General features: G+C 40.1%; 1 protein-coding gene across 4 annotated transcripts in view; it reads left to right on the top strand.

The window, feature by feature from the left end:
* The first annotated feature begins 6,081 nt into the window (after window positions 1–6,081).
* Window positions 6,082–27,179, top strand: part of Tfb1m (transcription factor B1, mitochondrial) — a 46,459-nt gene continuing 25,361 nt past the window's right edge. For 2 of the 4 annotated variants that reach the window (XR_015621834.1, XM_087552975.1), the window contains exons 1-5: window positions 6,082–6,254; window positions 8,763–8,914; window positions 18,332–18,440; window positions 20,171–20,322; window positions 26,703–26,822. Coding sequence is in view for 3 of the 4 variants with exons in the window: in XM_087552975.1 (XP_087409101.1) it covers window positions 6,122–6,254; window positions 8,763–8,914; window positions 18,332–18,440; window positions 20,171–20,322; window positions 26,703–26,822 (666 nt within the window). In the remaining variant the exon portion in view is untranslated. The remainder of the gene's footprint in view (window positions 6,255–8,762; window positions 8,915–18,331; window positions 18,441–20,170; window positions 20,323–26,702; window positions 26,823–27,179) is intronic. The other 2 variants (XM_087552982.1, NM_181474.2) reach the window with 2 other exon arrangements.

Genomic DNA, 27,179 nt, shown 5'->3' with positions numbered 1-27,179 from the left:
AGTTTCATGGAGAGAAGAAACCATTCTAAAAGAAGAGAATCTTGGACCGTGTCTTAGTTATGGCTTTGTTGCTATGAAGAGACACCATGACCATGGCATCACAGCAGGAAGCATGGCAGCATCCAGGCAGACAGACATGGTGCTGGAGAAGGAACTGAGAGTTCTACATCTTGATCCACAGGCAGCTAGAGAAGAAACAGACGGACAGTTTTCAAGAATAGCCAGGGCAGGTAGAAAAAGAAAAGAGGAAGGAGAGAGGTGACAAGAGATACTGGAGAGCAAAAGGCAAGAAGGAGCCCAAGAGGACAAACTGTGGGACCTGCTCATCAGAGAAGTTCTAGAGAGCTGTTAAATCTCTAGGACCAGTACTGAGACCCCTGCAAGAGCTGTAACACTGGCTGAAATTAAGGATTGAGGATTTCCAAGGTCACAGAGCCGAGATACTGGCTGTTGCTGATGGCTGAGAGAATCCCAATACCTAACCATGTCTGGAAGCCACAACGACAATGGGAAGAAAGGTATGAGGGAGCCCAGGTCCACAGGAGGACCATAAAACTCACAGCACTGAAGAAGCGCCGCACACAAAATCTGAAGAACTACAACACTAGAGGGCAGCACTTACTGCCGTTCCCATCTCCCTACTGCTGACCCAACCACTGGGAGATGGGGTGGGGGCGGGGAGAGAGGCACAGCTGGCAGAGACAAGCATTTAAAAGCCTCTTCTCATCTGCCCATGATTTCTATTGGCATAGAGCAAAATGAGACCACTCGTCCCAGCCAGCTGATGGGTAACTCTGCCAATAGAAAATAATCAGAATGTGTCGTCTAAGTTCTTTACCCAAGCAACCGAAATTCATTTGGGGGACGATGGCTTGAACTGTGGAGAATAGTGAAGAAAGTGGTAATCTGTGGATGTTTGGGGGAAAAGAAAGTGTAGCAGGGCAGAGTGATGGGGACAGTCCACCAGCAGTTTGAAAATACTCACCCCAGGTTCGCCAAATTGAAAAGAAGAGCTCTATGCCCCTTCCTCAAAAAAATAATTGAGCAAGCCAGGCTGGCAAGATGGCTCAACGGTTTAAGGCACTTGTCACCAAGCCTAGCAAACTTACTTTATTCTCACAGGATTGACTCCAACAAGTAGGTTGTCCTCTGAATTTGATGACCACATGTGCACCGTGATATGCACACAAGCACATGTATATGCACACACATGCGTGTGTGTGCACACACACAAACACACACTAAATGTACTTAATAAAAAAATTAAATCAAACAAATCTCCCCATCCTTTTTCCAACTGTTTGCACCTCTCACTAATTGGAGGAAAAGGACGACAGCTGTCTCTCGGCAGGTACTGAGTTGATCCAGTGTCTCCTATAAACATCTTGCTGTGGATATTGAAGTAGAATGAGCAAGAACAAAGGAGCGGAGACAGAGAAAAAGGAATAGCTGTGCCCTCCTTAGCCTGCTCACAAACCCCTATCAGAGAGGAAAATAAGAATGCCCAGGGAAGAGCATTTATAGATTGAACCCAGACTCCTAGCCATGCAGCAATTGTCTCTACATCACATTTGTAACAACGTGGAAACTCCTCAATGCAAATGTATTTGCAATTTTGAATAATTTTATTTATTTAGATTTATTTAAATTTATTTGTTTATTTTATTTGTCAATGAAATGTTGTGGTTTAAAAGACAATAAAGGATAATCTTTACAATGCCTTTGTCAATTGCTGGCTTATTGTTCATCCAAGTGATATTTGCTTTGTTTTAAGGGGGAAAAAAAACGACTATTCGACTATTCGAGTTCTCTAAGTCATCCTGAGTGAAAAGGCTGCCTGCCTGCCTTCATCACTTGGTTAGGATGCTTGACAATAATTCCCAGATCTTTGATGGCAACAAGCAAGCTTCTGAATACTGCCCGGAACAGTGATAAATACCGTATTTTTAAAAAAACGTTATACTGGAACACTATCCCCTCAGGTAAAGAGCCTGTGCCACTCGCCATGGTCACACTGCTTTCTATCTGCACGCAGCCCCTTCAGAATTATTGTATTTCTTTTCTTCTTCCCTCAAGGTAGGGCATGAGCTTCCTTTGTGAACAATGGGCATCAAACTGCCATTTAAAAAAAATTAAATGTGTGATAAGTACAGTCCTTAATGTTTCTCCAGAGCACTGAGTCACATTATAGAATTATAAAATACTACCAGAAAAGGGCACTCCACACAGCAAAATAGACATTTTATAAAGTTCAATTTGGCAATTCCAAACCACATTTAATTTTCTCTGAAAAATTCCCACGTGGCAGGAAGATATTGGTCTATGTGGCTTTCAAGTCTCTTCCAGGGAACTACAAAATGACAATCTTTTGGAATTAGCATTTTCCCCATAAACAGACACTAAATTACTTATGTCAATAAAGTCACATATGCATTTTCATTAAAATAAATAACTTAAAGTTTCCTGTATTGTTATGCTGGGATTCATGCAAATCAGAAATCCACAGCATACTTCAGTATGAATCTCTTGTAGTGCTTCATTTTCACAGATAGGTGGGGCTAGCAATTTCTGCTTTAATTATAATATTTTAGCATATTAAAATCTGTATCTAGATGAAGCAGATACTTCAAAGCTTCAAAACTGATGAAACTGCAGAGCTCTCTTTTAAGGGATAATACACTACTAAAACACCCCCTGCTGATTTCACAGGCTTTTGCAGGGAGTTATGAATAATTTTCTGAAATTCAAAGGCTTGAGATCACATATTTATGATGATAAAAACTAGATCTTAAGAATTATTAAAAAGTTGGAAGACTTTCCTGAGATGGATTTTTTTTTAAATTTCATTCAATAATTACTTAATACAGGGTTAATTAAAAAAAAAAAACACAGTAGAATCAAAAGGTGTGAAATTTTGACTCAGCTCCAGCACTTACCAGCAAGGGGGCAGTGACTGGATGCCTTTGTGAAATTTCCATAAAGAATTTAAACGAGAACTGAATAAAGTGGCCTGGGACATAGCTTTGTCAATGGGACACAATGTCACAGGTGAAGATCAGTAAAGACAGCACAGTGACGTCCCTGGTTAGACGTGGGCACGATTTACTAGAAATCTAACATGCTATTTATGAACATTGGGATGTTTTGGTGGATATCACTGCTTGTAAAAGTTCATGTGATTACATCCTGGGTCACCTGAACATCCTCCTAGTGATTGACATCCAGTGTGGGTGTTTCTGACAACTTTGATGTCAAATGATTCTACTTCAGTTGTTTCCCAAAATAATAAAAAAGCAGAAACAGACACATTCAATATATCCTCCCACAAGATAAAGACACTGACTTTTAGCAGATTTGTTTGAACTAGAAAACTTATGAGAGAATCCTACTATATGGGATGTAATACAGCACGAGAAAGTTGAACTTGAAAGAAATGAATCCGGACAACATGAAGAGCAGTGATTTTTATAGCACTCCTTATTATAAAATAATGAAGCTGTGTGTGTTTGTTTGGGTTTGCACTTTCTATTTTGTGTTTTTAGTTGTCTTATGGAAACTGCAGATCTAAGTCTATAACTAAATTCATATTTCTATATATTTAAATAACACAAAATGAACACGTTGATTCACTTAAAATAATTTCACTTGATACAGGACTTGAGGGGCATGGCTACTGAACTTGGAACTTGAAACAGGCAGAACCTGTGTTGTCTTCACTAGATGCATTGCTGTGTGACCCTGGTGAGGTCAAATGACTGTACTTGCCGGTATTTCTTCACGATGGACAGGGATAATAACCTCATTTCTGGGGTTGGAGATTTAGCTCATTGGTAGAGCGCTTGCCTAGCAAGGGCAAGACCCTGGATTGAGTCCTCGGCTCCTAAATTGCTGGAACAGACACCTTCTAGGTATAGTGTTTTATGGAGAATAATATCTCTGAATCAAATAATTGGGGTTTTATGACATTTTGGGAAATTGCCACCACGTTTCTGAAGGAGGTACATCGTCCCTGCCGATCTAGTAACGACTAAAGTGGATGTGTGGACTTTTCACTTCTCCACCAGGCCCCTAGTGGTCTGGTGCTTCATTAGCATTTTTTGTTTGTTTGTTTGCTTTTTAGTAACTACCAGAACCATAAACAATGTGTGATTCAGTTATAATCAAGTAAAATCAGATCGAAAAAGGTAAAAATCCTCCCACTTATGAAAAATATTTTAAGAGTTTTCATTTCTTTCTTGTTTTCTCAAACATCACAGGAAGACAGAACCTTTTTGTCTTCTCTTGGTACTTGGATTTTAAGCATCAAATAGCCTTTCTCCGTTGACTTCCCTGCCTGATGAGCAGGCCTTCCCTTTATACTTTGAAGTGTGGGGAAGCTGCTTCTCGCCTTCAACAATATGTCGTCATAGAATCTACCCGGATCTGTATTGTAGCAACTGGTGAGAGAGTAAGTCCAAACCGCTCGGTTCTGAAGCCTGGTACATTTTTTAGTTGAGATTTTTTTAAAAAGAGTAACCCCTTTATGGTTCACTTCCCAACTACTTCTCTGTGTGCAGAGGAGAGATTGCAAAGCCTGCAGCATGAACCGACTTAGAAAGTCTAAAAAGAGGTCAGGATGCTGACCGTGCTAGTATTGCTTAAAAACATCAGCCACTGCACGTGCATTTAGACTACCGCTGGAGTCCGTGATCTTCCAGCTTTGCAAATCACATGGCCTCGCCAAGCTTCTTGATGCTGCTTTAAACGGAAGTGAGCAATATGTGTCCCATTTCGCAAGACTACCCCTGAGAGATTTAAAAGGGAATATGAAAGAAGAACTAATGGTATCAAAAACACTTCTCTAAGTTTAAAGTGCTCAACTCAAGAGACAAAAATTACAGCATATTTAAAGATCCAGAACGGCTTTCATTGACGATTCTAAACTTAGGCAGCCCTTTGAACTCTTCGAAAGAACTCTGGCCAGAAAATGGACAGGCATTGTTCAATGACAAGAAAAGAGAAATTATCCAGAGACCAGTTTAGTTGGTTATGGTTAGCTGTTTTGCTTTACTTGAGTCAGTTGGTCTCTTATTATTGGTTAAAGCTGGGGTGCTGTTAACCGGCTGGCACTCCGCCGCTTGCTCAAAAGTGTAAGTCCTAAACTCGGTTTTCAGCTGGCTTACCTTAAATGAGCCTATAGTTCTCTGTGGAACTAAGTTCTGAGGCATGCTATGGCTGGATGTAAGTTATCTTCAAGGAACTATGCCAAACCCAGACAAGAATAGTATGTGCCCCCTCCCCGACACACACACACACACACACACACACACACAATATAGGAGGGGAAAGGGAGTCATAAGTAAAAGAACTATCAGGAACAGGAAAGTAGAGAGGGGAACAATTGACCGTAATAACCAGAGTAAATATGATCATAGTATGTTATGTGCATGTTTGGGAAAAGTCACAAACAATACCTCTGTAAAATCAACATACGCTAATTTTTTAAAAAGGGAGGTTTCTCCTCAGCTGGATACATTTTGATTGCTCAGGAGGGTCTGCTCTCTGCACAAACCCCAGTAAGATCCGGCACCTCCTATAAAAACTTCTTCAGGTGCCAAATCATTGCCGCGGTAACTTGCGGCTGCTGACAGCAAGCTGACCTTACGCCACAACCATGCACAGGGTGACCGCTTTCATATGGCGCTCACAACTTTGAACTACTTAACAGAACAAAACAGTGCAGCTGAGAGAAGTAACGAACGCAAGGAAATAAAAAATAACTAGCCTAGGGCGGGAGAGTGGGGGGGCGGGCGGAACCTAGCTACAAACAGCAAGCAGCCAATCATCATCTTTCCTGCTACCGATCAAAAGTCAAATCTTTGGAATGTCAAAGGCCTGGGGAGCCTCCCAGAGGCGGGGTTACAAAGACCACGCCTCTCCTAGACTCCGCCTCCTCCCAGCCTGCACTGCTTTCGACCTGACGTGATCCTGCGCTCCCAGCACATACGGACTTCCTGTCTTCTTCGTCATTTCCGGCAAGTTTCTCTACCCAATAAAGTGGCCTCAGAGGCGGGCAATCGTCTCCAAAGCCCCGCCTCCTGCACGCCATAGAAAATTCCTGCCGCGTGTGTATGTAGGTCTCATGGCTGCCTCGGGAAAGCTCGGCACTTTCCGCCTCCCCCCGTTACCCACCATTCGAGAAATCATTAAGTTGTTCGGACTGCGAGCGGCGAAGCAGCTTTCCCAGAATTTCCTCCTGGACTTGAGGCTGACAGGTGGCTGAGTCGTCAGTTCTCCCGGGTGGGCGCGGGCGGGTGATGGAGCCGGGCGGGACCGGCAGCTGTCAGTCCAGCTCTGCTCCTCAGGTCCTGCTGGCGGGCTGAGGCGACGCTCTGTGGTGGACCGCTCTGTCCGCCCGAGTTGCTTCCCGCGCACTTCAGGATGAGCGGGATTTGAATTAGTGCGGTTTTCCTCTTCACCCTGTTCCCAGTAATCTCGTCTGTAAATCTCAGCACTCGCGGAGCAGAGACCGGAGGACTGCCGCCAGTTAGAGACAGAGAGACTCTTATTTCAAAAACGAATCCAAAATAGTACGTAGGATAAACAGTCACTTAAATCTAGGAATCTCTCTAGGGAATGGAGATTCGCTCTGTAACTTCATTCATAACCAGACGGTGCCTACAGCTACCTTGTGCCCATGTTGGGACTGTGTGTGATATGGAAGCAACAGCCTTGAGTTTGCAGTTAATAAGTTGACATCCTCTGGCTTCTTTAAAAATAACTTTGATGCGGTTAAATTTATATAAGATGCAGGTCACCAGTTTGACACCCACGTTTTGATGAGTTTACATAGGTGTCTGTTGGTCTCATTACCACCAACGTGTTAGAGATGCTCTCCATGGAGAATAATGTCTGCTGCAAATGCAGGCACTAGTGGACTGTTGGGAATACTTAGGACTTTAGCCCCTCCCCTTAAATTAAAAGGGGCAGTGTGTCACACACACACATTCTCCTTCAAAATCAGTTTTGATTACATGGACCACAAAACATAAGTTATTTTTATTTCTTGGTTTTGGAGCCTTTATTCTACCCGTAGCAGTATTAATTTGGGTTAAACAGTTAACTCCACTCAAGTTTTCTCATCTTTTGATAGAAAGGCCTACAAGAACCTTAAGATACCTACTTCTAGATTCTTTGGTTTTAGCACCCTCTGCTGAAATGCAGTCTCTGTGTCTAAGGCTAGCCTCAAACTCACTATAGGAGATGTCATTGAATGTCTGACCCTCTCTCGTGCCTTCTCCCAAGTGCTGAAATTCTAAGCATATACCACCATGCTGTTACTGATTGCCGAGTATGGAACCCAGCACTTCATGCATGTTAGGCAAACATTCATCAATTAATTGAATTACATCACCAGCCATTCGGTTTTTTATTGTGGTCTCATGTGTGCTGATAGGAGTAAGTTCCTAGATCCTTTGTCCAGTCTTTGCGTGTGTGTGCGTGGGGGAGGGGGGAAGCAGAGTGAAAGTAACTAAAGATATGTGTCCTAGTGAGCTCAGATGGGGCAGGACTGAAGCCCAGACTTAGGGGTTTGACCCCGAGTCTTTGATAACTGGTTGGACTTAAGTGTTCCTGCTATGCTAGCTGAATGCAACCACTGTGCTCGCTTCAGCAGCACATACATTAAATTTGAAAGAACGCAACCACTGCGCAACCTATTGCTGCTTTCTGTTTTCTAAACTGAGAATATTAAGTTCATAATTCTCTTGCTTAATAAATGACTCTTACTCCCTCTGAGAGACCATTTGGTAACCTGTAAGTAAATAACGATTTGGCTTTGGGATCTACACCTTGGTTCCAAGTCCTCTCCCAGCCATTTGCTTTTCTTTATGACATTGTACAAATTAAACAGTAGACAAGGACAGTGTGCAGTTCAGATAAACTGTATTACAGTGGTAGCTGCAAGAGTTAGGTAAGGGAATGCACATAGCCAGATGCATCACTGGCTAGGGGTGCCGATTTTCTCCCCATTACACTACAATACTGTTTGGGAATGGGTAAGGAACATTTTACCTTTCAGCTTACCTAGATCAATAATAACCATCAACTGGGACTGTACAGTGTCAGTGTACAGTGACAAGAAATGCTAGTATGTATTCAATAACAGTATTTCCACCATCCAAGGAGGTCCAGTTGTAGGAATTTTAATATCGTATGTTGATAAAACCAGTCCATTGTGGTTTTTCCAGAGTGATGGTTAGTTGGCTCACTAGAAATCTACTTTTTTGCGTGTGATTTCTTAGGTTCTGCTAGCTTAAACTAACTGAACAATTAGTAATTCCATTTTAACATGAATATTTGCAAGGTTTAAAATTTCCAGTAGTACAAACTTTTTTCTGGAAATGATGAAGAATTTAAATTTCAGAGTCTAGTGATGTAGGAATTTATTGTGATTGTCATTCTGACCTACAGATAATGATAGGTGAGTGGGGACTTACTGTGTTCTCTTGGAGCCGTACCTGTGAGAATGGAAGAGTGAGAGGTGTTAGAGTGTGACGACGTGCTGCACAGTCATCCGGCCAGAGCTGGCAGCTTGGCTGGTTGGTTAGGTAGTTCAGGATATTGTCAGGATAGTCCTCTTTGTTTAAGGAACTGGTGCAGTATTGATGACTATTATGTGCCGGCTTAGAGTGAGAGCTAAAAATCAATAGGGGCTATTGAGAATTCTTGTGAAATTTTGCTGTGATAATAAAGGTAACTAAAACTTCCTTTTTTTCACTTAGACAAAATTGTAAGGAAAGCTGGCAGTCTAGCAGATGTTTATGTTTATGAAGTGGGTCCGGGGCCCGGGGGAATCACAAGATCCATCCTCAATGCTGATATTGCCGAGCTTCTGGTGGTTGAAAAGGATACTCGGTTTATTCCAGGATTACAGGTGAGATGCTTAAAAGGGGTCTTTTTTTTTTTTTTTTTTTAAACAAGCATAAACCAAGTGAAATCTTGGGCCGTGATTCTAAAGTCCCCATGTTGACCAAGGACTGGGCAGGCAGTTAGTCAAACTGTAGCTCCAGGTCCTATATCAGAGGTTAGAGTTATGTAGTCTACAGAAGTCTAGAAAGCTGCATTATACACTGGTATTCCCAAAAGGTCTGTTGGTGCGTTCCACATAGATGCTAAATAAACTTTTTCTAAGCCGTGCATAGCAAGGTTCAGTTCTTTAGAAAGCAGTAAAAATACATAACTGTCAGTAGTAGTGACCAGTTGTCACCATAATAGTGGCCAATTGGCATGACTTTGGAGAACTTTCTTTAGGCTCCAAAAAGCATTTCCCCACATAAAACACTAAAAAGATAAATGCTAGAGCCTCATCAAAAGGAGTTAGTTGGTTGAGTTTAAGCATTTTTTTTTTTAAAGATTTATTTATTTATTATATATAAGTACACTGTAGCTGTCTTCAGATACACCAGAAGAGGGCATCAGATCTCTTTACAGATGGTTGTGAGCCACCATGTGGTTGCTGGGAATTGAACTCATGACCTCTGGAAGAGCAGTCGGGTGCTCTTAACCGCTGAGCCATCTCTCCAGCCCCCGAGTTTAAGCATTTTTACAAGAGAATTTTTACATATGAAAAAGGAAGTTGCACCAGTTAGGACTGTCGATGAGTTTGAGTGAAATTTCTACTTGCAGCTTTAGACACATAGGCGCTGGGGATGCTTCACCTTCACTGAGAGAGCACTGGAGTGAATGTCATCCTTCACACTGCTGTCACTGGCTGGCAGTAGAGAACATGCCTGTCTTGGTTGTTCCACGGATAATGTAAACAAGTACTTGATGTTTTAAAAAGACAGGTTTGAGGGTTTGAGATAAGGGTATGTTGAGTTTTTAAAACATTGGCAAACAGGGATAAATTGTGGGATAAATTGTATCAGATGTCTTGTACAGGAATTCCTTATAAAGAGGTACTTGATGACTAATGACCTTTGATTGATTCCTGTGTGATTCTAAAACTTGAAGAGAGCCCTGAGCTTTAGGCACACATTAGTTTACTATGTGACTAGAACAGAACAGTAAAATTACTCACATCCTGCCACTTGGAAAACAAGGCAAGTTGACTTAAAACTACTATACGAAAATGCTTATGTGTGTGTGTATGTCAGAATAGGTTGAGAAATTTGTTTTAAAATTTAGGATTTTTGTGGGCACTTGGTGTCTTTAGAAATGTACTGGTTTTATTTTTCTCACCTAGCTTCATCTAGTTTTCCTGTGTTAAATAATCACATAGTATTGAATTGTGTTGCCAGATAGATTTCATTTCAGATTGCTAACTTGATTTTAGAAGGGATACATGAGGAATATTCTTGGAACAAATATGATATTTAATAGTGTGAGGTGTTTTAAGAACCACATCCCAGTTGGCAGTGGGATAGAATAAGAATATTGTTGGTTTTAGTGAGTTCCTGTGATGACAAAAAGAAGCTATGGTTGGCCGTGCCGTTCTCCTTGTTTACTTTTAGCTCAGTGGACACACAGAACATTGACTTTCTCACCCTTCAAAGGGCTTTTTAATCTCCCATCTGTGACACACATCTTTCCCATTAATCAGAGGGTGAATAAAATCTATGTTAATCCCCATATTAATTTATATAGTCTCCTCTGTTCATTAAATTAAAGATGTCTGAAGACCAGCTATTAAAGAGCAACCTCCACCCTTGCTTCTCACCCAACATCATCCCTGGATGATGTCCCTGTCTCCTAAGCCCAACCTTGGTGGTTAATTCTACCACAGTGTGCACACTGTCTACACTGCTCTTACGTGTTGACAGTCTTGTCTCTTTGCAATGTAACACACAAATAAAGATCTGGGTCTTTATTCCTCTATATCTCTACTGGATATACCCATGCTACCAAGCAGGCATTCAGCAATGTCTCGGGTGGGAGATAAAATCCTCATGGACTGTTGTGCTTGTATCTTAGCAGCTGACTACATGTGTTCTTTGATAGTCAAAGTAAATAGTGGCATTATCAAGAAGTTTTAAACTGGTTTTTTTTTATCTAAATATCAAAGCTAATCCAAGATAAATCACGGGGAATATACATTTGATTTCTTAGCCATTTCACAAGCAGCAAAATGAATTCTTAGTGTCTTCCTTGCAGAAAAGGAACTTGCCTTAAAAAGAAATGATAGATACTAAATTATCAAATAGGCTTCTTTTTCTGTAAAGAATGTTTCAATGTGTAAAGCTATGCTCTATTACATGTCCTAAATTAATCATAAAATTGAGTAAAAGCAGAAATAGAGTGATCTGTTTTAAGGATTCCATTTTAATGGTTCCTAAGCTAATAAAATTACTTTTTAAAGAAAGTGTAATTTATAAAGTATCTTCTGGCTGAAAGTATGTCATTCGTAGCTTAATTCAGTTGTTACAGAATAATCATGAGGCTGCTGTGTAGGGGAGGAAGTACCTGATGATAGTGTGTAGTGTCCCTTTTGTGTGTTGGAAGGGTTGGCGATACTTGTCCAGTGTGTGAAAGCAAAAAGGGTGGGTGTTATGTAAGGGACATCCATGCTTGCCTCTGGATGTGGGGTTGACCTACACTCTGACTTGTGGGCCTATTGGAGAATTCTGTGTATTTTGCCATATCTCACTCATAGGATTGTTACGAGTATTTAGTGAGTACCTGGCACTTGGTAATCATTCAGTGAATCTTTTTGGTTTTACAGACAGGGCTTCTCTGCATTGCCCTGGCTGTCCGAGAACTCATTCTGTAGATCAGACTGGCCTCAAACTCAGCCATCTGCCTGTCTCTGCCTCCTGAGTGCCCAGATTAAAGGTGTACACCACCATGCCTGGCTTTATTGAATGTTTGTTAACATCAAGTTATTGTCCCCATGTCTTGGGCACCTGTGGTGATTAAGAGTTGATCCAGGAGACTGCTAAAATCAACAGATTGCCTTCTGTAATGTCATACTGTACGCTCCGGGTGAGCATTGCTCTGTCAATACTTTGTGCTTGTTTACTTTGCTTGTATTTTTGTGACCGAGGGGATTCTCTGTGCCCTAGTAAGGATATTTTATGATAGCTGTCTCAGGGAGCTCGAAACCTCAGTAGATTTTCTCCCATTTTGTAAAAGCAGAAATGGGTCTCCCTTCTAGCAAGGAGTCCAGATTCTTCTTAAATTTGTATTTGTTTCATACATTAGTAATTATGATGGTAGCTAATATTTCTGAAGCGTTCAACAGTAAGTACTTTGCTTTACAGTTTCATTGAGATTTAATTGAGACTTAATAAACCATACTTAGTGGAAATACTCTAATTACTCATGTGCTATGCCATCATCCTCTCACTGAAGCGTGAGAACTTGTTCCTTGCAAGGCCCTGTTTCCCTGTCCCTTTGCCTATCCCTGTCAACTGATTAGCTTTCCTATAAGGAAGAGTTTTGTCCTCTTTTTTGGCATTGTATATGACTATAGTAATTTTGTATGTACTTTTTAGTTAATGCTGTGTGTGTCTCTTTCGCATAATAATTTTTTACACATGCTGATGTGTTTATCAGTAGCTTTCTCAGTTTATATAACATTCCACTATGTGAAAATATCTCCATTTTGTAAATAGTCACTTTTTGATGTACTTTCTTAACAGTTGCATAGCAACCTACTTGAATATTAGCATGTAACTTTTTTGTAAGTGCATGCCTTCATTTTTCTACACTAAAGACCTAGGGGGAGACTATCTGGGTTCTGCATATGAGGGTTTTGTCCTAGGTCTCCTTCAGTCCAGGAAGTCTTTTGTGTCATAGTTTGCTAAAGGATGCTATTTTCTTTTCTTGGAAATAATGAATATTGGATTTGGGGGGAAAAGCTTTTCCTGGGGTTATTGAAATTTTCTCGTTTTAGTCTGTTAATATGATGAATTAGAATTTTTTTAAAAATAAGCCAACCATATGTAGAATCTATAATAATGCCACTTCTCCTTTCTATGATACAAGTCATTTATGTATACCTATCTATTTTTCTGATTGGCTTGCTTATAGATTAGTTGACTTTATTGATCTCTAAAATACAGCTATAATTTCATTGACTTTTTTGTTTTCAATGGTGTTGACTTCTGCTCTGAAATCTCATTTTCTGTTTACCTTGGGTTAGTTTGTTCTGTTTTTCTCTGTAGCTATTGTAAGGCAGTCTCTGAGTCATTGACTTGAAGCTTTTTCTGCTCTCTTATAGATTAATGATATAAATTTCTGCTTTGTCAGAAAACCACAAATTTTGATGTGTCATGTTTTTTCTTTAATTCATTAAAAATAATTTTTATTCCCTTTTCTGTTTGTTTCACACCCAGCAACTAAAATAATATAGCTACAGTTATAGAAGAATTTCAGAAGAAATGAAAAATGCCCATTTAACATGTTTTTCTTTTGATTTGTACTTGATTTGTAGACCATTTAGAAATGTGCCATTTAGTTTACATTTTTTCAAATATCTTTTGTTTTGATTCCATTGTCAAAAAACATACTTGTATAGCGTACAATGGCAAATTTACTCAAATTTATTGTATAGGAAACAGAATTAGTATTTTGTATGTAAAATACACACAAATGCCTGAAAATTGTGTGTGTGTGTGTGTGTGTGTGTGTGTGTGTGTGTGTGTGTGTTTACTTACTCATTTAAGGGAGGAGAGTATGATGTCCCATACTGCACTTTAGTGTAGGAAGTTCGAGGATTCCTCTCAACCATTAGGTTATGTGCTCACTTCATGGAATTTTGAAACACAAAGGAAATTATTGACTGTGTCAGTATGGCTAGCATCGGGCTCCTTGGATTAGGTGTGGAGGGAAGTGCAAAGGATTACAAAAATTAGATGACTGGTGTGCAGATCCGAGGTGTGTCTCTTACCTGCCTTCACCCTCCAGTTTGGTGTTGAAGCTGTTCTAACTTTGCCTTTCCCTTTGGTACCAAGAGAGTCATAGTTACCTTTTACCTGTTGGGTAGGAGCCAGTAGATGGACGGACGGACGGACGGATGGATGGATGGATAGATGGATGGGCTGTTCTTATAAACCTCTCCCTTGGTGTCACTTTGAAAAGTATTCCCTTATAGAAAGTCATTTTAACTTTGTGGCAGAAAAGTCTACTTTTAACTATAAAGATAATGAGATTTTATAATCTTTTTATCTGTAGTACAGTTTTGGAAAGGAAGATTGCCTTTCTATTAATTTGACTACTTTAAATAAACATGTAAGCTACCATAGTAAATCAGTCATTTACAGCCAAAGTGATTCCTTAGTCCACTTGAACCACAAGTGTAGCGATGCGCACAGAAGCAGATGTTGTTGTAAAATATAAAAATAAAACGGTAATGTTGGTCTTTTACCCCACTTGGTCCGCGCCACGGTGTCCCAAGATATCTGCTAGATATCTTGGCGGAAACACATCCCAGCCGCACTTTCCTACACTCAAACCCCCACATAAAAGAACACACAACACAATAATCTTAGATCCAATTGGTAAGATATAATTGCCCACTTAAACATACAAAGCCCAGTACCATCCATCCCTTGAGAACATTAATAACAACCTGTAAATACACAGAGCAGAATCTTAACATCACCTGCCATGGCTTCTCCCCTCTCTCCGTCTCCTCTCCCCCCCCCCCCCCCCAGTCTCCTCCTCTTCCTTCAAACTTCTCTCCTGCCATCCTTCCTTCTCCTCCAATGACAGGCCTCCTTCTATCCTGTACCTGCCTCACCTGTGACATCATCCTACAAGCAGGTCTGTGGAAACAGCAGTTACTGGGGTTAGAAAAGCTGCAGAGACAGAGAAGCCATCCTGTAATGAGGGGTCGATGCCCTCCATAACCACTCAGGTCATTGGGAAAACTGTTTTGCTTCTGCAGGCTCCTTCCTAGAGGAGCACCAGCACATGAGTGTGGGCACTGCATAAGGAGAGTTACTTAAATCACATGTGTCTCCATCGATTTTGGATATTTTTTAACTTTCTATTTATCACATAACATGTGAGTCTTCTCATGTTTGATTTAGATTTTTTTCCTATCCCTCCACCTAGTATTTATTTCACCAGTATTTGGGCTCCATTAAATGACAAATTAAGATGAAGGTAATTAATACTTAGCTCCCACAGTGTTGACTGCTCTGAGCTCCTTACTGTGCGAAGGTGCGTGCAGCACACCAAATAGCTATCTGATATGGTTCTTTTTCTCAAGGAAATTTTAATTTCTGCCTAAGCTCCAAGAATTGCTTGAGCTCTTTCCTCATCAAATTAAGTTGCCAAAAAGCCACCTAGGTAGATCACAGTTAAAGGCCTAGAAGAACACTTCCACAGCTTTGAATTTGTAGAGGAAAGAGTACATCTGCATATGCTATCTGATCCTCATTATTAAAGGCGTGGCCATTTCCCATGTACCTTTACAAAACTAATATGAGAAGAAACAGTTCCTTGCTTGGGGACTTAGTATAATTACATGCCATTATGCCAGAAGCTAACCGTTCTTCTAATAGTGTTAGTAGCAGTCATTTTCCCACATATGCCTCTCCTTTTTATGATTTGACTTTCTGCTCTTTTTAGCCTTAGTAAAATCCTTTACTCAAAGCTATTTCATGTTGCATTTTAGAAAAATATGTTGAAAATTAACATTAAAATAATAGAACAGCTTGAGAGTGGCCATGCAAATACTCACCTGTTAGCATGCTGGGCTATACTCTGAACCCCTCATGTTGTCTCCAGGTTTTAAAGTGTAACACTAGGTGTTGTTCTGGAAGTGTAATAGTGACTTCCCCCACCCCACAGTGTCAGGATCTGATGAGAACAGGGAATCTGTGTGTGCCATTGCTGAGTATTGGTTTGGGTGTTTAAAAGGTCATTTTCTATAATCATGATACCAGTTCAGCTGGTTCAGCATACCCCACCACCACCCCATAATTGCCTCAGGCTTCACTCCAGCCCTTTCCTCCTGCAGTGACCAGTTGGACAAGGGAAGCTGAGGCCACACAGTTGTCAAGGAAGAAACAGACCTTCTCCAAGGCAGAGCTGGTTTGTCTTGACGGACTGTTAAGCCTGAGTGGGAGTCCAAAAGAAATAGAATAGTACAACTTTGTATTTGGACAGGAAAGGAAAATAAGTCACTATTTTTGTCAGCTTTTAGTATGCAGTTGTGTATGTGAGAATATGGAAAAATTAACATTTCAAACACAGTTATCAGAGCATTTCAGTTAATAGCAAAGAGGCAGGTTTACGTTGTTTTGCTTTAGTTCTAATTACTAATTACTTAATTACTTTTTATACATTGACATTGTATAACAAAAGCTTTTCGTTCTGCCTCTTTGGTTTTTGATATGCTAATTTGTTTTGTTTTAATTATGTGAAGCATAATTGCTGAAAAAAACCTAGCCCTCTCCATTATTGGTAAGTGTATCATTAAATTCACTGTGTTTATACAATTATCAAACATCCCATAAGAACATTTTCAGTTTTAGTATCTTGAAATTACTGTGTTTTCTGAGACAGATTATCTGAAACTAATTGGGTTAAATTTTAGCAAACTTTGGTGATTTAAAATAATCCCCGAGTATATTAATGTCAGAAGTATGCAATTATTTTGACTAACCATATCAAATTAACTGATCAAACTTAAAACGTTTATCCTCTTGCTAATACAGGCACTTCAGCTATGTACTTCAAATTGTTATTTTGTATAATCTTGCCTCATTTTTTACTGAGATAAATCTTTACAAATTCCTATACCACACAAAGTTTGAGAACAAGCTTATATAGTAGTTTTCAGTTTCGTGCAAAGCCAAATGCTGTATAGTATCCACATACTCTTGCTTATTAAATGCATGTTAGACACCTGCTATGCACTGCTGTCACTGTGGACACAATTAAGAAGGCAAGAAACAGACCTTCCCCAAAGAAGCACAGTTGTCAAAGAGAGAGAACCCCGCACATGTGCAGCCCCCATAGCATATTCCAAGTGCTGTCAAGAGCTATGAGCAAGGCACCGAGAGCAAAGGTAGAAGCAATCAAATTGTAGCCTGACTCTCTGGTGTCCTCTCTACCACTGGATAAACACAGAGGGGAGATCAGGCAACAAGTTGTGGGCTTTGCTTCAGGGTCTCCCTCTGGCTTTTGCAAGGCCTCTTTCAACCTCAGATCAGTTGTTTGAAATGGTCAAAAGGAAAGTGTTAGGGGAAATGTCTTTATTAGCAGGAGGGGAAAGAGTAAAAGGGCAGAATTCTCCAGGAACTTGTTAGCTACCCCTACATAGCCCTAGGCTATCCCTCGGATCTCCGAAACTAAGAAGGAACCAAGGAACTCCGAGCACAGGACTGAGACAGTAAAGAGGTCACAATTTCCGTGCAGTCTGCCTCAGCTGCTGCTCACTGACTGTCAGTCCTGCACTTTAAGCATGGTAAGCTCAGGGCCTGCATGGCTTTCATTTCACCAGGGATAGCAAGAAGAAGGGTTTGTAGTGGATGCAGGATTTCATACCCAGTTCAGCTCAGTCTTGGGGCTCGTTTGAGCTAAGGCCAGCTTTTAGTATAAGATGCTAAGGACTGAAACTAAGAGTACACAGACAAGAGGTTTTGTTGTTTAGATTGGCTTCTGGGTTGGAACACACAGATTTGCTGTGCTGACAAGTATTCGACCCTAGAGCTAAGTCCCAAGTCCTTATTGTTTGTCGTCTTTTGTGCTAAAAGAGACTGAAGGAAAAAGGAAACGTGATCAGAAACAGAAAGGGGCTGAGACGCAGCGGCTGTGAAGATATGCAGGATTATGCTTAGGTTGACAGTGATGTGATTCAGGAAAGTACGGGTGCAGTGGGCAAGCAGGGTCTCAAAATGCGACATGCTGCCTGGCCGGCGAGGGACTTCCTACTTGGTTTGGATTTCTTCAGAGATTACATTAAACGTTTGGTTGTATGCAGAATCTTTTGTGTACATTTACTGTTTGCAGGCTTAGTTGAATTAGCTCATTTTCATACACTTTACTCTGCGTCCTCAGTATTTGCTATAAGGTTTGTAGTATGTCAGCTCTTCTAGATAGAAGTCAAAAGTTAATGGTAAACCGCATGCAGAAACACAAGTCATTCTGATTATCAGAGTTAGGGCAGTATGCTATTTGTTGCCCTAAGCTACCGCAGCATTCTCTGCTACCTAACCCTCAGTGCCTTAAACAGAAACACAATTGTTTCATTGGCCACAGTGTGGCGTCAGGTGATCAGTGCCCACACAGCCTTTAGTTCAGCTTTTCCCACCCACTAAATGCTGTGCAGGGTTAGGATTTTTAGTTTTGCTGCCCTGAAGTTTATGAGCTGATTTATTGACCTTTTGTAAACTAGATGCTTTCTGATGCAGCACCTGGAAAACTCCGAATTGTTCATGGAGATGTGCTGACGTATAAGATAGAAAAGGCTTTTCCAGACAACATTAGAAGACAGTGGGAAGATGGTAAGTGCCTTTGGTTTGGGAGTAGTTTGGTTGGTTGGTTAGCTGGTACTTTTGCTGTGCGTGCGTGTGTGTGTGTGTGTGTGTGTGTGTGTGTGTGTGTGTGTGTGTGTGTGTGCGTGCACATGCTTTGGTCATGTCACAGATATTCTCAGCTATTGCATATCTATTATAGTAAAGTGCTTGAAGTTTTTTATATATTTCTATTCAAATTATCTGAACAAAATCAAATGCTATGCATTATAATTTTTTTCTGCTCTCATACTTTCTTCCAATCTATGATTAGTTTTTCTGATTTATATTTTTAAGACAGAGTCTCACACTGTAACTGAGGGTGGCCCAGAACTCCTCATGCAGCCCAGGCTGATTGATCGTGAACTTGAGAACCCTTCTGTGTTGGCCTCCCAAGCTCTGGCACTGCAGGTGTGCACTACCATACCTGGTCAAGCTTTCCCTAATTCTAATATCCTTGTTTCATATCTTCAAGTGTTAGTTTATGTGCAAATAAACTTTGTTTTTATGATGCCACACAAACTATTACTATTTTTCAAATGTTATAAAGCAAGCCACTCACAGACCTTGATCTCTTTTTTTTTCCTTTGCCTTCACAGTGACTCTGGCTAGTCAAGGCACTGTTCTTTCAAGGACAGACGTTTACTGGCAACCTGCAGTGTCCAGCACTTAGGAAGTCAGATAATATAGGGCATATGGAATGCTGAGTGGATGCTTCCAGAATAAGTGGGAGAGGGATTTTGACAGATCTAGTCACTCCTGTATCTTTGGCTTCCCCAGGGTCGGGCTCCTTCAGAGTAGCTTGTGTTTATGGTCTCTGCCTTCAAACTGACCCTCTAGGCACCAGAGCTACAGTTTTGTCACTGGCTCCGCCATTTTAGGATCACAGCCACCTGTTCATATCCATCATGCAATTGATTGTCTGTGTACCAGGTTTCTGATTATCAAAATCCACCATTTTCCTCGGCGTTTGGGAACTTATTCTCACTTTTCTTTTTTTTTTTTTTTTTCCGGAGCTGGGGACCGAACCCAGGGCCTTGCGCTTCCTAGGTAAGCGCTCTACCACTGAGCTAAATCCTCAGCCCCATTCTCACTTTTCTTTGTCAGTGTTTTGAAGGGTTGGTGTTTGTGGCTTTTGTTTGTTTTTTAACCTACTTCTTGTTTGTTAGGCTGAGATTTTCTTTGGGACATCTTTACATGCTAAGGATTTGCCTAGACTACTCTATCCCTCTAGTTTTCTTTCTCACCTAAATATTTTAAGCATTCATTCAAATCTTAGACTCAGCTTGTATCCCCCTCCTGGGCATCTGATGATCTGACAGCCCCATGGGTACTTTAAACTCATCATGTCTAAAGAAAATTTTTTTCTTCAAAACAGCTCATTTTGCAAACTTTCTTAGAACTTTTTCCTCAGTAAATACAAAGCAAATTGCGAAAAAAAAAATACATTTAAAGAGAACTGAAAAATACCAAGATGTGTCTTTTCATATTCCTGCCTTGGATTCTCGTAATATCCAGTTAAATTTACATTTAATTAAGATCATATTCAGAATATACTTATGTGGGGTTGGGGATTTAGCTCAGTGGTAGAGCGCTTGCCTAGCAAGCGCAAGGCCCTGGGTTCAGTCCCCAGCTCCGAAAAAAAGAAAAAAAAAACAAAAAACAGAATATACTTATGTACTCATTCCAAATTGTCTTCTTCTCCCCACCCCACCAAACAGATCCTCCAAATGTACATATTATTGGAAACCTGCCTTTTAGTGTTTCAACCCCACTGATTATCAAGTGGCTTGAAAATATTTCTCTTAAAAATGGCCCTTTCGTTTACGGCAGAACTAAGATGACGTTAACATTTCAAAAGGAAGTGGCGGAGGTAAGTCTCTTCTTTTTCTGAACATTTCATGGTATGACCAGATTCCCGGACACAGTACTACTTTATATTCAACACTGTGTTTTCTGTGGTAAGGCTTTTCCATTACAAACAGAAAACCAAGCAAAAGCCATCCAAAGGTTAAGACACGTATGAAAGTAACAGGCGTGACTACTAGATGCTCCCAGTAGAGACTGTGAATTACACTTGTCAGCCAAGCAAGGCGTGGTGCGTGCACACGTATACGCACACCCTGCCTACCTCAGTGGTGCCTGCTCATGGCCTGAGTATTCTAAGTTTTCAAAGTGAACCTCCATGATGAACAAGGGCAGCTTGCAAGACATGACAGCAAGGGTAAGCTTAAGGAAAGGACCTGCCTCCTACAGCCTTACTCACTCTGCATCTCTTCTCTGCGCCCTGGTACCAAGGTAATCAGGACTGATTTGGATTGTCCTTCTGTGTCTTCTTATGTAGATCGGTGTCCATGCATGCCGTACACTTTAGGTTTGTCTGTCCACTCTTAAGCTTTCTTTAAAAGCAACCATACAATATGTGTGTGCTGCTGTAAACAACTTAGTAGGATTCATGCGTGCTCATAGTTATAATTTTTACATTGCAGTATGTCCCACCCTCTCTCTCACTGTCATAATCTGTCTCATACCTGAGGACCCAAGAATCGTCTCCATTCTATAATGTTCTGAGCAAAACTGTCCTGAAAGTTCTTAGGCACACGGGCAAGCGTTGGATAAGATGTGTGCTCAGAAGTGGAAACACAGCATCATTATTGTTGGGTTGTTCTAAACTGTGTTCTGCACCAGCAGGTCTTTATATTCCTCCCACGGTGTGCGTGAGTTCATTTTGCTGCATATTTTTGCCAGTGTCAGGTAGTACTAGACTTACACTTTTTATTAGTCTAGGAATAATGGTGTTAGGGTTTTACTGCTGTGAAGAGACACCATGACCAAGGCAACTCTTATAAGGACAGCATTTAATTGGGGCTGGCTTACAGGTTCAGAGGTTTAGTCTATTATCATCAAGGGAAGAACATGGCAACATCCAGGCAGACATAATACAGGAGAAGCTGAGAGTTCTACATCTTCATCTGAAGGCTGCTAGTAGAGGAAGCTAGGATGAGAAAGGGTTTTAAAGTCCAAACCCACAGGGGCACACTTCCAAACAGAGCCACTCCCTGGGCTAGGCATACTGAAACCATTGCAGGTATGTTGTTCTAATTTTTGTCTTTGCAGAATTTTTAAAAAATGGAGCACCATTGTATCTGGGTCCCTCGGGCATTTTATATTGAACGGCTTGTTTCGGTTTGCTGGTGTGCAGTTATTACATATTCTCTGAATTAGTTCCTTGTTATTGCACTGCACTGCAGGTCTCCTTTCTCTTTGCTTAGATTATCATGTGTTTTTACAGTGTCTTTTGGGAATCAGGCATTTCTTTTACTTTTACTTTTTCACTAATGTGTATGAATTATACAGAATAATGGGCACACACCTAGATAATGCACTTTGATTCTGCTCACACACAGATGCCCCATTACAATCTCATTCTCCACCCTCCCTCTGATCTCCTTTCTTAAAGATCAGACATTTTCCATTTTTAATTTATGGCTGTTTCATATCTTACTGGAGAAATCATTTTATGTCTAGAGATCATAAAGGTTTCTTTTCTATTCACGTTTCTATCCATAATTCACTTGGGATTGATTTTTGTGTACAGTTAAAGTAAATTGTGTTTTACTCTTGTTAGCATATAAAGCTCAGCCCATTTATTATCATCTGCCCTTCACTGGTCTCGTATCTCTGCATTCTGCAACAGCCCATATAAGCACTGCGGGATTAGCAACACTGGGGAAATGATGAGATGTCCCAGGAGCAGCAGAGAGGGCAGTCTCAGGAAGAACCGCAAGGTCAGGTCAGGTCAGTTAAGACAGGAATTTGACCAAAAACCTGTCATGCTTTCCTGTATTGAGGAAATAGTTACATAAGCTTGGCAAAGTCTAAGGCTGAATTACTGATCATAAATAGAATTTTAGACAGGTGGGGGTGAGGCAGCAAAAGGTAACACTGGAGAGGCAGAGGATGCAGCTGAGTGGTCAGGGTGCTCTCTGATTATACCACAGTGCTAGATTTGCGCTCTTCTGCTTATGGATTATTTGGCATTTTTGTTCTTGAACAATACAATAGAAATTCAAAGCACTGAGCTCTCTTAATTCTTTGAGGAAAGAGCGGAGGAGCAGAGGTGTAGGTAGTGGAGTCATGTTTTCAGTGACTCAGCTAGCACATGCGACTTTAATGATAGTGTTATTTTGACTTCATAGGCAAATATTTTTTTCAACAAAGGTTTAGTTAAGTTTTTGCATGCATATTGAGTTTGTATCGAGTTTATAATTTATGGAATACATTATAAGTATGGGTAATACTGCTTCTTTTGACGGACTTTCACGTTTTTGCAGGTGAAAGTTTCAAGGGAAGACTGGGTAGTAGTATTGTCTAACTCAGTCATGAGTGTAATCATCTATATTTTAGCCACAGAATGTATTTTTTTAATCTCAGCTTCATTGTGAATTATAAAACAGAATCAAAGAAGCACCTTCCTCTTACTCTCTCCCCTAGGACCGTAGGTTCTAAATGTAAGGATTCCGCCTGGGCACATTAAAGGGCACATAAATTGCGTTACAGCTCAGAAAATGGAGTCTGACTGTGTAGCAGTAGTGAGAGCATATACACCTCAGCTCATGGTCTCTGTATAGTGAAGACTGACTTGGAGTGCTGTATTGTCTTCCATGGGTTGTAGAGTACTCAAATTTGAACCTAGGTCATCTGGTTCCAGTAGAGCCATGAAATCCAAGTTCTCCATCTTACTGGGCCTATGGGTTTTTTAAGTGGGTCCAACATCAACCTGTTTTCTACCATTTCCAGGAGACTTTGGCTGGTCATGCTTACAGCCCTAGTAGGGAAGATGTCACCCTCTATTAATGACACGATGTTCATTGTCTCCAGTTGGAAACTGTGGAGCTTCTCAAGTACAAGTATAACTTTTCTACCTGCGGTTATTTTAGACGAATAAACATCTCAACAGACAAAAGTAAAGGAAATGCTGTCCTTGGGAATTCTTTCGTGCCTTGTCTTCTAATCTTTAGAGTGACTTTTAACATGTAAGGGTTAGTGCTTTCCTCCTACTGAAGAATTAACTCATTTCTTCTCCTGGACTTTTATTGTGAAGAGTCATCTATCGATGGACTTTTGTGTTCATAGCTTTTCCTGTGCTATGTGTAACGAAAAAACTGGCACTACACAGTAAATGATTAATAGGCCATTAACTTCTGAGGGTAGCTTTTAGTGTAAAGGCAGTCTTTGCAGGCCTTCTGGACTGTGACTTGAGTTTTTGCTCAATGGATTAGCAGTTCTGAGTGCTGCTTTATTCTAAATGAAAATCTAAGGCTCATATTTTCATCTCTATAACCCTGGTTTATTTGCTATGGAGATTGACTAGGTCTAGATTATGAATTAGAATACCCCCTTTCTGATTGTATGAAGTGTTTCATGCTCACAGTAAAATATATTTAATTATGCTTTAAGTCAAATTAAAGTAATTTCACCCTTTTCAAGTTTAATTTTTAGTTAAAGTAATTTTTAAATTCTTTTGATTTCACATCGGAAACATATCTTTCAAATGTCAGGTAGCATATTAGCTATGTCTTAAGAAGGAAATCCAGGATGGCCAATCCCTTGGGTTCATTTTTAAGGTTCATGGTTAGATTCTTAATGGGTTTTAGTTTTAGAGATCTGTTTTATCAGTGGGCACAGTGAATTGTGCCTGTAATCCCAACACTTGGGGACTAAGGCAAGAGGATTTATTTGAGAATAGAGCATTTTCTGTGCCTTACATGTTCTATAGCAACTTATTTCTTGAGCTCAGTTCCCTAATAATGTCTACCTTTCCAACGCAAATGAGCAATTACTTAAGATGGGAAGGTGGTAGGGGTGCTGAGGTGGGATGGTGTCTGCATGTCAAGGGAGAAGCCGTGAGATCTCCAGACATTCTTAGGGGATCCACCGCTTCTCATATAAAACCTGTTCATTTGTCTGTTTGTTTCAATATTTTATGTATATAAATGTTTTACCTGTATGCATTTATATGTACTATAACCACGACTGGTGCCCAGGGGCCCCATTGGATCCCCTGATACTGGAGTGCTCTTAACCACTGAGCCATTTCTTCAGAAACCTGTTTTAGTCTTACTTAAGGTAAAGTTTTAAAAAGCCTAATTATATGATTTTTCATGCCCAGATCAGGTTAGAAGCAGCAGGCGAGGGAAGTCAGGGAAGTAAGAGGGAGAAAACCCAGCAGCTGTTGCTCTGAAATAAAAGCGCTGATGATGTCCTAGCACAGATGTGCTACCGGATGCCTGACTTCAGATGTTTCTACTCATTGCTAGTATTTGTGACTGTAGTCCTAAATAACCAACCGGAGTCTTGGGATGTCCTCAGAGCTCAAGGACGCAGAAACATAATCCATTTAGAAAGATAAGGGAATCTTTGTACCTATTACTCTCAGTCTTATCCAATTTTAACATATTTTCCACTACCTTCACCAAAAACCAAATGCCCTGTGTGTGTTTGGAGCCCTGCTTCCCTATGCTTTGAACCACGTTAAAAGTGGTATTCATCATGCCCACACATGCCCTGTTTGTGTATCGTAGGTGCATATGTAGGCACACACAGACACCCTAAGGTTTGTAAGCATCATGAGACCATGCTTGGTTTTGCCATTTTAAAAGCTATACTCTGTTGGGGTGTAACCTATGCTGGTAATCTCTGTTACTCATTTTAATGCTTAGTTCATATTCTTTTGGCAAACCTATTAGCCATTCATCTTAGTGGAATTACAGTGTTCCATTTTGAGATTATATATATTCTTGTGTAAGTATATATGCTGTAAAACTTTAGCTTCTATGCCAGATTGTCATCCAACATGATTATATAGCAGTTTCTGCCCTTTCCACTCTGCCGTGCATAGAATCCCTGTAGCTTCTAATACTGTCCATCATTGACTACTTATTTTTAATATTCCTTTTGAGTTTGAAATTATAAACTATTATTTTAATTTGCAAATCTCTGCTTTATTGTAAGTATAACATAGTTAATAGTTATAATTCATCTATTTGCTCTCTAATGATTTGCCTTATCAATCTTCTGATGGCTTTGTTAATGCCTAGTGTGTAGGCATCTCATTTGCATTGTGAACACTGATGCTTTGGCCCTCTAAATACATTCTTAATCTGTGATATATCTTGAGAGTGATTTAATTGAACTCAAATAATTTTAACAGAAAAATATATTCATCTTTTGTAGCTTCTGGCTTTGCATCTTTAAGAATTCTTCTCCACTTTAAAGGCATAGATATTACTTGCAAAAGACTTAAATTTTGTTTTTCATTCACCATTGATTCATTTACAGTTTGTCTTTTGTTATGGTATAAAGTTGGGATCTCTTATTTTTTCTTGCAAATGCTTAAATACACCTATACCACTTAATGAATGGTCTATCCTTTTGTTAAGACAATCACCTCTCTCCTGTATCAGATACCCACATGTGCTTGGGTCTCCGACTGAGGTTTTTGTCCTGTTGGTCCATTCATGTTTGCAGCAACGCTGCCTTAATTTTGATATCAGGTGGGCTGAGTCTCCCAAGAGCATTGATGATCTTATCCAGGAATGTCTTGGCCGTTCTTGATACTGTAATTTTATCTGAGGTTTAATTTTACATTTACATATGTATGTATGTATGTATGTATATATGTTCTTTTTACAAATCTGGTTGGAATTTTCATACAAATTGCATATTATTTATCAATTTGTTATGTACTTAATTCATTTCAAAATAAGTTGTTGGTTAAAAGCTAATTTTTTTTATAAATTATTTGTCACAAACAGCCTGTATTTCAAAGGTTCTTAAATATTCAAGGCTTTATTTAAGGAAATACCTGTAAAACTACCTTTGTAGTTCTTTGTTATTGCTGATTTTTTCAAACAGTGTTTATCGATTAGTTGCTTTATATTTGCCTCTCTGCTGCAGAGTGTAATAGTGGCCTGAAACTCCCCAGCATCACTCGTAGTTTGCCTTTGTGATTCTTTTCAGTGCATTGTACATGACATAATCGATACTTCTACAGGATGTCTCAGTTAATGATGTATGTTCCCTAAGTCTACATGTTTTATGTCACATAGCATGGAAGTGTATGCGTGTGTGTACGTGTGTAAGATAATATAAATAATTTGTCTTTTAAAATGAGTATCATGTTTTAGCTCAGTTCTTTCTAGTCAGGTGGGATTAACTATTTGATAAAACTTATGTCTTGGCCTTTCGTAGAGACTTGTAGCCACTACAGGAAGCAAACAGCGCAGTCGTCTTTCCATTATGGCCCAGTACCTCTGCAATGTTGAGCACCTCTTTACAATCCCAGGAAAGGCTTTTGTTCCCAAACCAGAGGTAAGTATTTGCTTCTTTATCTTCATAGGAGTATGAACTGTTGCAGTGTTTGTCCCTCTGAAGATACTCCATAGGAAGTGATCTCTGTGATCTAAAACTTAACTACAGACCACACTACAATTGTTTTCTTTCTACTTCTCTTGAATAAGAACTGCAAAAAAATCACATCTCTCTTTTGTTTTTAGTTACTGGTGTATGTGTGGGGTTGGGGACACATGTAAGGACATACATCCCATGGTGTGGATGTGGCAGTCAAAGGACACCTTGGTGGTGTGAGTTTCTTCCTTCCTCCTTTTAAGTGGGTTTCCATCTCAGGCTGCCAGGCTTCTGTCTTTCCCCACTGGGTCTCTCCAGCCC

Source organism: Rattus norvegicus, chromosome 1 (genome assembly GCF_021556685.1).
Source record: "Rattus norvegicus strain SHRSP/BbbUtx chromosome 1, alternate assembly SHRSP_T2T, whole genome shotgun sequence".
NCBI lineage: Eukaryota > Metazoa > Chordata > Mammalia > Rodentia > Muridae > Rattus > Rattus norvegicus.
Note: the sequence above shows the minus strand (reverse complement) of the source record. Positions and strands in the feature narration are given on the sequence as shown.